The following is a 12,148-nucleotide window of genomic DNA, read 5'->3' as shown; positions in this document are numbered from 1 at the left end:
TCCGACTGGGAGGCCCGACTTTGGAGGCAACCCATCTCCAAACGTGTTTTGAAGAGAATTTGCATTCAGGATGATTTTTGTTTCGTGTTAATTCAGGTCAGGTCGCCTTCTTTCATCAGGCATACCACACACTTTGCTCAAGCCTCTTGTCACAGCCGCAGGGTAGAGAGCTTTCCTCACCAACTGGTTACGCATCACCAGGCCTGGAAGTGCTGGATGTTCATGGACACTGGAACATCGAGGGGGTTGCACTCCCTGTCACTGACAGCCCAGGTGAGCACAAAGAGCCAGGCCCAAAAACACAGAAGAAAAGACGAGAGAAGCAAAAATAAATAATTGAGATTAACTTCGAGGTTATTTTAAGAACTTTTTAAAATGGGATCAGGAGGCCTTTTGGGCCTCTCAGGAACCTCCGGCTGGCAGATTTCAAACCTCAGGCAGACCTTCCTGCACTGTCCTTTGATTCACTCGGTTGTAATGGTGTGTATAATCTAAGTATAATAAAGGGTTAACAAGATAATGTTCATGTATCTATGCATATATATAAGGTTCAAGGTGGGAGATATAGGAGGGATGTCCGAGGTAGGTTCTTTACTCAGAGAGTGGTTAGGGTGTGGAATGGACTGCCCGCTGTGATAGTGGAGTCGGACACTTTAGGAACTTTCAAGCGGTTATTGGATAGGCACATGGAGCCCACCAGAATGACAGGGAGTGGGATAGCTTGATCTTGGACAATGCTCGGCACAACATCGAGGGCCGAAGGGTCTGTTCTGTGCTGTACTGTTCTATGTATATCAACACTAGATGGCATCTCTGAGTAGTCTTATAAAAGGCTGCATCTCTAAGCATTCTGGGAGAGGCTGTTGGGGAAGTGTTTTTTTTTATAAATTTAGATTACCCAATTATTTTTTCCAATTAAGGGGCAATTTAGTGTGGCCAATCCACCTACTCTGCACATTTTTGGGGGCGAAACCCACGCAGACACGGGGAGAATGTGCAAACTCCACACGGACAGTGACCCAGAGCCGGGATCGAACCTGGTACCTCAGCGCCATGAGGCGGTTGTGCTAACCACTAGGCCACCGTGCTGCCCTAGCTGTTGGAGAAGTTGATGAAGAAGGATAGCGTGAGGTTAAGAGTTAAGTCAGAGTGCAGGTTGTATTAGAGAGAGATAATTAATTACTGTAACATAGATTCAATACTGTTCTTTTGTTAGCTGTTAGTCAGTGGAGTGTGCAAACCATTTCAAGTAGTGTAAAATAGACTAGCTTTGGTTTAAACATATAGCTTTATGTTCTTTGTAAACACTATGACTTTGGCTGTCTTGGAGAACAATACACCGGTGTCCAAAAATGTAGTCAATCTCGCTCTTGAATTTCAATGAGATCACCTCTCGTTCGTCCAAACTCCAGAGAAGATAGGCCCGTTCTCCTCAATCGGGTAACACCGCATGTAAAGCTGACACCACCTTGTCGAATTTGCGGGGACCAGGTCAGAGAATCAGTGTGACCGTCAAAGGACGCAGTCAGTCTAATGCTCTACGATAGTGACCAGTACTGCAATCTCAGCACGTTGCGTTGCACGTATGGAGCACACCGCTGACCCCCCAACTTTTCCTTGGTGCATTTTCCGACGCTATTGCTGCTACTGAGACACTCACAGTATCACGTTGCTCCAACAGTACGCACACAGTAAAACAAAGCGACATCGGCTTGACAACATCTCCACCTTTCCCCTTCAGAGGCCACATGTGACCAGAACTGGTGCATCTCCGTCAAAACCCAGAATTACTGGCTTCACCCTTTCATCACCCTCAACGTTATATCATATTCTGAGCCCACCACTCGAGGGGTTGGAGAGCACGGTGACAGGGGTCATTGCATAATCAGAGGCAAATTGGACCTTTAACCAAGGTCCCATTGGACAGAGGCTTGAATATTGCAACATTAGGAGTGATTTATTCAGTCAATTAGCATTACAATCAGCAAACAGGGTGTTCTCGGTCTCCAGCAATCACAGTAATTTTCCTTTCATTGCCGCAAAGGAGTTATTCACCTCCCCTCGAAACCCAAGAGATCATTTAAAGCAGAGATGGTACTTACGGTTGGCAGAGCATGACAAGGTCCTGGTCAGTCGTGCCAGGGTGAAGCCCACGGATGTACAGGTTGGTTTTACTCAGCTGTTCTCCTCCAATGCTGCTGCTGTTGCTGCTGCTGTTGGTGCTGGGACTGGGCGGAGCCATCTGCTGGGCGGTTGGGGCATAGGGCTGCTGAGGAAACAAAAATCTGATTCTATTACCAGCTACAGGCCAGGGAAGTTCAAAAACATTAGTCCATCAACTTTTAAGTATCATGTGCCAAGCTGTCTTCGAACCGACGGGAGGGGGTGGCGCAGGCAGCATGGGCTGGGGTGGCGATCTCACATGTGTTTCCATCACATGTGGGGGCAACGTGGTGGCACAGTGGTTCGCACTGTTGCCTCACAGCGCCAGAGACCCGGGTTCGATTCCGGCTTGGGTCACTGTCTGTGCGGAGTCTGCACGTTCTCCCCGTGTGTGCATGGGTTTCCTCCGGGTGCTCCGGTTTCCTCCCACAGTCCAAAGATGTGCAGGTTAGGTGGATTGGCCATGCTAAATTGTCCCTTAGTGTCCAAAGATGTGCAGGTTAGGTGGATTGGCCATGCTAAATTGTCCCTTAGTGTCCAAAGATGTGCAGGTTAGGTTGATTGGCCATGTTAAATTGTCCCTTAGTGTTCAAAGATGTGCAGATTAGGTGGATTGGCCATGATAAATTGTCCCTTAGTGTCCAAAGATGTACAGGTTAGGTTGATTGGCCATGTTAAATTGTCTTTTAGTGTTCAAAGATGTGCAGTTTAGGTGGATTGGCCATGCTAAATTGTCCCTTAGTATCCAAAGATGTACAGGTTAGGTGGATTGGCCATGCTAAATTGTCCCTTAGTGTCCAAAGATGTACAGGTTAGGTGGATTGGCCATGTTAAATTGTCCCTTAGTGTCCAAAGATGTACAGGTTAGGTGGATTGGCCATGCTAAATTGTCCCTTAGTGTCCAAAGATGTGCAGGTTAGGTTGATTGGCCGTGCTAAATTGTCCCTTAGAGTCCAAAGATGTGCAGGTTAGGTGGATTGGCCATGATAAATTGTCCCTTAGTGTCCAAAGATGTGCAGGTTAGGTGGATTGACCATGTTAAATTGTCCCTTAGTGTCCAAAGATGTACAGGTTAGGTTGATTGGCCATGCTAAATTGTCCCTTAGTGTCCAAAGATGTGCAGGGTTGTGGGGATGAGGCGGCGAAGTGGGCCTAGGTGAGGTGCTATTTTGGAGGATTGATGCAGACTAGATGGGCCGAATGACTGCCTTCTGCGCTGCAGGGATTCTATGGGTCTTTGGGTTATGTAGAAAACCCGCCAAACATTTCACCTCAGCATTTGGGACCAAGAATGATTGATAACTATAAATGATACGTTAATGATGTTGTTCAGGTATCCAGCTGACGGGCATTGTTTAGTTAAGTCTAACACCCGAGGCCCTCCCCCGATGCTCCACCCCCAATGGGGCCGAGTCCCCGACGGCGCCGCTCACACCGCTCGGGGACCTGGCGTGGCGGCTGCAGACGGAGTCCAGCGCCGCCATAGTTGGGAGGGAGCCGTTCCGCTGGCAGGGGGAGCTTCGTCGGGGGCTGGGGGGACTGTTGGGGGTGGTCTGCGGGTGGCGAGGCTGGTCACAGGGGGCAGTTTTTGGCAGGCCGGGTCCACACGCGGCGGGCGCCATATTGTACAGCGTGGCCGCCGCATGCCACTGCCGTGTGCGGCCACTGACCCGTCACGGGACATAGCCGCAGGATCAGAGAATCCAGCCCCATATCTCCCCCATGTTGAGGGCGACACGGTAGCACAGTGGTTAGCACTGTTGCTTCACAGCTCCAGGGTCCCGGGTTCGATTCCGGCTTGGGTCACTGTCTGTGCGGAGTCTGCACGTTCTCCCCGTGTCTGCGTGGGTTTCCTCCGGGTGCTCCGGTTTCCTCCCACAAGCCCCGAAAGACGTGCTGTTGGGTGAATTGGACATTCTGAATTCTCCCTCTGTAACCCGAACAGGTGCCGGAATGTGGCGACTAGGGGCTTTTCACAGTAACTGCATTGCAGTGTTAATGTAAGCCTACTTGTGACAATAAAGATTATTATTATGCTGTCACAGGAGGAAGTTTGAAAAAAATTCAGATAAGGAAACAAATCAGAATCGCCGACCACAACAAGTGGTTTCTTCAAATCAAGTGGTCAGATGTGATGGGAGTTCACATCATGACTCCCGCTAACATTCAAATCATTCTTTCCTCTTCTCTTGCGCTGACTCGGGCCTCTGAAAAGTGGCTCATTCTTGTGGCACAAGCCTTGACAATGAGTGTCAGCTCTTGTCAGATGGCTGCCACAGGTCTCCTGATTTTATTTCCTGTGCATGCTGAACATTGGCGAACACGGCACTTTTCTGTGGATTGGGGAGTGGGATGAAATGAAGTGAAGGCTGTCGGCTGTTTCTTCAGCACTCTGCCAAAATCTCCTGGGAAAAGTTGCGCAAAGCATGCGAGGCGTTTCTGAGAAGCTTACAACAATGTTAACTGTGTGGTGCTTTCAGTTCCCCTCACGCGCGCATCACAGAATCACGTGACGGGTGCATCGCATCCTGTGCCGGCCTTGAATGTGTTTCCCAATCGTGAAATGTTTGGGTGTGACAACTGAGTCAGAGAGGTCTCTTCTCCTTCCCGCCCACCCTAATGGCTCCCTTTGCTCGCTGGTTCGTCCCACAACATTGTTTTACGGATCGCCCTTCAGCACCTCGTTCAAGTGATACTTCTTTGCATGGAGTGAGACACTGAGTGCCAGCAGACAATTTGACTATATTAAACATCACAGCCTCCTCCCCCCCCCCCCACCCCACCCCACCCAAAATAAAGTAGGCTAAGCGATGCGGCTCAAGAGACAGATATGTTGTCGAAGCTTTTTATCTTGCATTCATCAGGTCAAACACAGGACTTGTTCGCAACTAGTATAAATGGTTGTTTGAGGAACGTCAATGGGTGTAGATGGGGGTGGTGGAGGGAGGGGGGTGTGAGAGGGTGGATGGGGCAATCATCAAGAAAATATGCTGAGAATAGGCAGCATTCTTTGGAGGATTGTCAGTGGCGCAACTCTGCGCTGGCAGTGAGCGAGGGTCCCTCGTACCGTGAAGACGGAGGCGGGAATGCACGGGGCGAAGTGGACACTGCTGTACACAGGAACGTTGCTAGGCGACCCTGGGCAGGTTCACGCTGAGGGCATTACGCAACAAAGACAAGACTCACTACAGCCAAAAGGAAATTGCCTTCTAGGTTGCCTTCATTGAACCTGCCTCCACCACACTCTCAGACAATGCGTTCCAGATCCTAACCACTCACGGTGTGAAAATGCATGTTTACTTGTATATTAGTGGACATTAACTGGGGATTCACTCGTGCTCCTATTAATAAGAACAGACTGAAACTGGTTATTGGGTGAGGAGTTGCCCGTTTGTAACGTGCATCTCTGCAAATAAACGCTACTAAAAAGGTGTAAAGACTGGCGGCAGTTCTATCCTTCACCAGCTGGCTTTCTGGTAAATAACTGTATACTGAAACAAGGTAACACTTCTATAACCGTTCAATGTCTTTCGCTCACGCCATCGCCTCTTATCGTTTAGCCATAGCATTTTAGAATCATAGAGTTTTACAGCACAGGAAGAGGCCCTTCGGCCCATCGAGTCTGCGGCGGCCATTAAACAACTATCTATTCCAATCTAATTGTATTCGATTATTTGGCTCTTCCTTGCTATGATAACCATTTTCACGTCTGGAGGAGGTGGAGCAGACACCAGATTAAGTCGCTAGTTATTCAGTTTCATTGCTCAGTCAAACTATACCGTTGCTTGGGATTCTCTCAGAAGAGTTCCATGTTCTAAGAGCGCCAATTCTGATTGGATGCATCCCTGAAGGTCTCATCACTTGACTTACTCACCAATCCAATCCTTGTAGTAGGTTACAAAGAGTAACCAAAGAGTTTCCAGCATTGAGAGTACGTGTGTGTGTGTGTGTTTATATCGAGGGAGGGTAGATGTGATACTGCCGCGAAGGTCAAACGGGCTGATTGTGAGCAATGGCCACTTGAATGAGGTATCCTCCAGAGCAACAACTTGCATTTATCGACTGCCCTTAACCACATCAGGAGGTGGCACCAAACTCCGAGAGTTTCCTGGTGCTTACGAAACCCCCCAGGTCAACAAGGCAAAGGAGAAAAGAAGCACAACAAAACACCACAAACAATTTGGTGTGGAGCCCAACAGCTGTGCTTGCGTGCACAGGATCCACGAGGATCTGCTCGAGTCGCTGGCCTGGACTTTGAAAAGAACACGACGGCACGGTGGCACAGTGGTTAGCACCGCTGCCTCACCGAGACAGGGACCCGGGTTCGATTCCAGCCTCGGGTGACTTTGTGTGTGGAGTTTTCAGTTTGAGCGAGATGGGGTTACGGGGGTAGGGCAGGGGAGTGGGCCTGAGTAAGGGTGCTCTTTCAGAGGGTCTGTGCAAACTCAATGGGCCGAATGGCCTCCTTCAGCACTCTATGGGTTCTATGGTTAAGAGAGACCAATCAGAGACATTGGAAAAGCCTAGATACAGGAGTCATTGACTGCCTGCAAGAGCTGGGCGGGGGGGGTAATTGTTTCATTGTTACCTGGTTTGGGCCTAGCTCACGTTTGCATCTATAGGTCCTGCCGCTGCCAGCAGGTATTCAATTGTTCGCACCCTCAGCTGCTGGGAAAACTCCGGTGGGTGGGGTGGGGGGGGGGGCCTCACAACCAGCGGGAATGACCGGGAAATCCCGCCAGATTGTTTTTTCAATTGATTTGAGGGACGAATGAAGAGGCGACAGCGGGGCGGAGAGGGTTGGGAAGGGAAATCCGAGTGTCGAAATTTAGGCTATTAATGGGCTCATATGACAATTCTCTGCCTGCTATTTTAATACTGCTTATAACATCTTTACTATGATAGTAAAAAGTAAAGTGAAGTAGCCACTGTCCCAGATGACCATAGGCTGTTTTCCCCTTTGAGGGGGGAGAGCTGACTGGTGGTGATTTAACCCAGAGTGCTCCTTGCAGTTCTGGCTGTGGATACGGGGCCCTGTGCTTCCGATCAGGAGACAGCGCATGCGCATGCGCACGGCGGCGGCCCGTGGGACATGGCGGACTCACATCGCAGACCAGCCCCAGAAATATAGCCCCCCCCGAGATCACGCACCCGCGGATCGGTGGCCCCCGATCGCTAGTTTGGCCATCCGCGAGGCCCCCCCCCCCCCGCAAACCCCTGGTGAAGGATCCCCCCCCCCCCCCCCGCCCACTACCAGGGCGGCTGCGGACTGACTCCGCAGCCGCCACGGCGAGTTTCCGACAGGCAAAACGCGGTTAGAACCACGTCGTCGGGAACTCGGACAGTTTTCGCCGGAGAATCGCCGCGGGGGCCTCGGTCAATGGCTCCCTACCCCCGCCCCATAGACCGCGCGCGTGCGATTCGCGGCGATCCTCCGAGAACCGGAGAGTCGCGGGAGCGGCGTCGGACTGGATTTCGGGGTTGACGCCCATTCTCCGCCCCTGCGCCGATCGAGATTCCGGTGCGGAGGCTCGGCGAATCCCGCCCCTTGTCTGAAGACAGTTCCCATTGTAATGAAGTCTGAGCTGGAATAGCACTGCTGCCTCACGGTGCCGAGGACCCGGGTTCGATCCAGGTCACTGCCCGTGTGGAGTTTGCACATTCTCCCCGTGTTTGCCTGGATCTCACCCCCACAACCCAAAGATGTGCAGGGTAGGTGGATTGGCCACGCTAAAATTGCCTCTTCATTTGGGAAAAAAAAAGAATTGGGGACTTGAAACTTATTTAAATAAAGGCAATTGAAAGAAGTCCCACTTCAGAACTTTATGGCCAAGGGAGGCGTGTTCACAACATGGCCAAAGCAGGTAGATTAGGAGCCTGTTCGATCCTTCCACAACACCTGATGACAGGCGGTAAGAATGGAAGAGTTTCCTGGCCAGCTATACTGCAGAAGGCAACGGCAAACCGCTGCAGTACTTTGCTGCATAATCATGGACCAATCCAATGGAGGTCCATGGTTACCCATGCTCTCTTAGGACAGAATAGCTGAAGGAAGAGGACATCAAGAAGGGGGTGAAGAGAATGGCCATGTTGGACACCTTGGTATTGAGGAACGGAAGAGGAAAATGCAAGACTGTGAGGTGTGGAGAAATGAGCAGAGGACTTGTCCCGAGGCAGATCATTACTATTACCTTGTTAAGCTTGCAAAGCACAAATTAACACGATTGGAATGACCCTGGGTGATTCAAAGAGCACAGATATAAATCAGCCTCAGCAAGAAGCAGGAAGTAGCAGCTGACTGAACGACAATACAACAACGAGACAGGGATAATATAAACAGCACCGTGAGCATGCTGGCTTGCTGAAGATAAAGTGCGCCATTCATTCGGAGATGTGACCAGGAGCCCATTGCACACTCCGGCTGATGTGGCAGGTGAACTGGCAGCCCCTGAGAATCCAAAATCAGGCTGAAGAATCCAGGGTCAATACTGGGAGTCATTTATGAATGCAGGACACAGGACAAAGGTTCAATCTCAGTTGTCGACCTTGTGTGGCGTTCACAGTTGTGTCAAAAAAAATTCTCAATCAGCGACAAAGCATCTCACACAGTTCAAAGGGCAAGGCAAACATTTTTCACCAATCAGCCACACCGCTCTGCAAACAGACAAACATGGACACGACTCCCATGGGCCTCGGCAGAAAATAAATCACACTGAATGCAGATTTTCTAACAGTTGAAGGAGAAACACATCGTGAGGGCATGGGGAAACAGCAGTAGAGTGGGATTAAACTGGACTCCTCTTTGCAAGAGCTGGCAGAGACTCTGATGGGCCGAATCACCACCTCCTGTGCTGTCGGTTCTGTCAAAGCTGTTAAATTATCAAAGTAATCTGGCCTGAAGCTCTCTATGGTGTTTTGTTATGCTCTTGACATAGCCTAAGCTGCTTCCTTGATTTGTACTCTGACAAAGGAAGGTTCAGACTTGGAGATAGCTTCAACACGTTTATTAAACTGTTGACAATTCTCCTACTTGGATTCGACTCTCCTGTTAATCCTGCTACAGCTACTCAGACTGACAAACCAGTCTGCTACAATCCACGTGCTGGGTGTGATGTGTTTCAAATCAACCCTGTGTACTCACTGAGTGTCGCCACTGGAAAGAGGAAGATCATGTGTGCTGTGTCCTTTTATATGGGTTGGTGTAATGCCCCCCTGTGGTCATGTCACCTCTGTGTGTATCGTGAATGCCCATTGATCGTGTCCTATCTTACTGACCTATTGGTTGACTGTGTATTATGATGTCTCTGGTGCTCCCTCTAGTGTCTAGCTAGTCTACGTGTATTTACATTAACCCCTTGTGTATTTACAGTGATGCATATCATCTCATATGGTACCGTCGTAAGTGACACCTCTCACAGTTTGCTACTCAAGGCTAACATGTGGAAACACTGCCTGGACTCCCTGCCCAGTGCCCCAACGCTGCCGAGAGTCTGAATACTCTCAGCTGTGATAAGCGCCACAGTTGAACATCCTCGCCCCATTTGCAATCGAGACACATGCGGGAGTGCAGTACCAGGAGGCACAGGCTCCACAGCGAGGGTCAGGCAGCAGAAATGTGCAGCAGAATTGGGAACAAGTACAATTAATTCCAAAGAGCATCAAGCCGAGAGACGATCAAACAGCTCCTCAAAGTCATCTGAAGCTGCGAGGTGTGTTTGTGCTCTGGCACACAGTCCGAGCAAGGTTCTTTCAGGAGAAAAACATGTTGATCCATTTCCCATCCTTGAGGAGGAGAGGTAATTAGTACAAAATGCACAGATGGCAAAAATACTTGAAATGGAAAAGACTTGATAACAGGCTTACTTCACCAAATCAACAAAAAAACAACCGCTGTGACGCTGTACCCCGAGACTGTCACCGCAGTGACGCTGTACCCCGAGACTCCCACCGCAGTGACGCTGTACCCCGAGACTCCCACCGCAGTGACGCTGTACCCCGAGACTGTCACCGCTGTGACGCTGTACCCTGAGACTCCCACCGCAGTGACGCTGTACCCCGAGACTCCCACCGCAGTGACGGTGTACCCCGAGACTCCCACCGCAGTGACGCTGTACCCCGAGACTCCCACCGCAGTGACGCTGTACCCCGAGACTGTCACCGCAGTGACGCTGTACCCCGAGACTGTCACCGCAGTGACGCTGTACCCCGAGATTCCCACCGCAGTGACGCTGTACCCCGAGATTCCCACCGCAGTGACGCTGTACCCCGAGACTCCCACCGCATTGACGCTGTACCCCGAGACTCCCACCGCAGTGACGCTGTACCCTGAGACTGTCACCGCAGTGACGCTGTACCCCGAGACTCCCACCGCATTGACGCTGTACCCCGAGATTCCCACCGCAGTGACGCTGTACCCCGAGACTCCCACCGCAGTGACGCTGTACCCCGAGATTCCCACCGCAGTGACGCTGTACCCCGAGACTCCCACCGCAGTGACGGTGTACCCCGAGACTCCCACCGCTGTGACGCTGTACCCCGAGATTCCCACCGCAGTGACGCTGTACCCCGAGACTCCCACCGCAGTGACGCTGTACCCCGAGACTGTCACTGCAGTGACGCTGTACCCCGAGACTCCCACCGCAGTGACGCTGTACCCCGAGACTCCCACCGCTGTGACGCTGTACCCCGAGACTCCCACCGCAGTGACGCTGTACCCCGAGACTCCCACCGCAGTGACGCTGTACCCCGAGATTCCCACCGCAGTGACGCTGTACCCCGAGACTCCCACCGCAGTGACGCTGTACCCCGAGATTCCCACCGCAGTGACGCTGTACCCCGAGACTCCCACCGCAGTGACGCTGTACCCCGAGACTCCCACCGCAGTGACGCTGTACCCCGAGACTGTCACCGCAGTGACGCTGTACCCCGAGATTCCCACCGCAGTGACGCTGTACCCCGAGACTGTCACCGCAGTGACGCTGTACCCCGAGACTCCCACCGCAGTGACGCTGTACCCTGAGACTCCCACCGCAGTGACGCTGTACCCCGAGACTCCCACCGCAGTGACGCTGTACCCCGAGACTCCCACCGCAGTGACGCTGTACCCCGAGATTCCCACCGCAGTGACGCTGTACCCCGAGACTCCCATCGCAGTGACGCTGTACCCCGAGACTCCCACCGCAGTGACGTTGTACCCCGAGATTCCCACCGCAGTGACGCTGTACCCCGAGACTCCCACCGCTGTGACGCTGTACCCCGAGACTGTCACCGCAGTGACGCTGTACCCCGAGACTCCCACCGCAGTGACGTTGTACCCCGAGACTGTCACCGCAGTGACGCTGTACCCCGAGATTCCCACCGCAGTGACGCTGTACCCCGAGACTCCCAACGCAGTGACGCTGTACCCCGAGACTGTCACCGCAGTGACGCTGTACCCCGAGACTCCCACCGCAGTGACGTTGTACCCCGAGACTCCCACCGCAGTGACGTTGTACCCCGAGACTCCCACCGCATTTACGCTGTACCCCGAGACTCCCACCGCAGTGACGCTGTACCCCGAGACTCCCACCGCAGTGACGCTGTACCCCGAGACTCCCACCGCAGGGACGCTGTACCCCGAGACTCCCAACGCAGTGACGCTGTACCCCGAGACTGTCACTGCAGTAACGCTGTACCCCGAGACTGTCACCGCAGTGACGTTGTACCCCGTGACTGTCACCGCAGTGACGCTGTACCTCGAGACTCCCACCGCAGTGACGCTGTACCCCGAGACTGTCACCGCAGTGACGCTGTACCCCGAGATTCCCACCGCAGTGACGCTGTACCCCGAGACTCCCACCGCAGTGACGCTGTACCCCGAGACTGTCACCGCAGTGACGCTGTACCCCGAGACTCCCACCGCAGTGACGCTGTACCCCGAGACTGTCACCGCAGTGACGTTGTACCCCGAGACTCCCACCGCAGTGACGTTGTACCCCGAGACTCC

At 52.3% G+C, this 12,148-nt stretch overlaps 1 protein-coding gene across 8 annotated transcripts in view; it reads right to left on the bottom strand.

Annotated features, from left to right (window-relative positions):
* LOC119958175 (RNA-binding motif, single-stranded-interacting protein 2-like) overlaps nucleotides 1-12,148 on the bottom strand; it is a 244,387-nt gene that overhangs the window by 108,263 nt on the left and 123,976 nt on the right. For 6 of the 8 annotated variants that reach the window (XM_038786518.1, XM_038786517.1, XM_038786513.1 and 3 more), the window contains exon 2: nucleotides 2,103-2,269. In XM_038786518.1, coding sequence (XP_038642446.1) covers nucleotides 2,103-2,269 — 167 coding nt within the window. The remainder of the gene's footprint in view (nucleotides 1-2,102; nucleotides 2,270-12,148) is intronic. The other 2 variants (XM_038786514.1, XM_038786516.1) reach the window with 1 other exon arrangement.

The sequence above is a fragment of the Scyliorhinus canicula genome, chromosome 28 (genome assembly GCF_902713615.1).
Source record: "Scyliorhinus canicula chromosome 28, sScyCan1.1, whole genome shotgun sequence".
Classification (NCBI taxonomy): Eukaryota; Metazoa; Chordata; class Chondrichthyes; order Carcharhiniformes; family Scyliorhinidae; genus Scyliorhinus; species Scyliorhinus canicula.
This window is presented reverse-complemented; position numbering and strand designations above follow the sequence as displayed.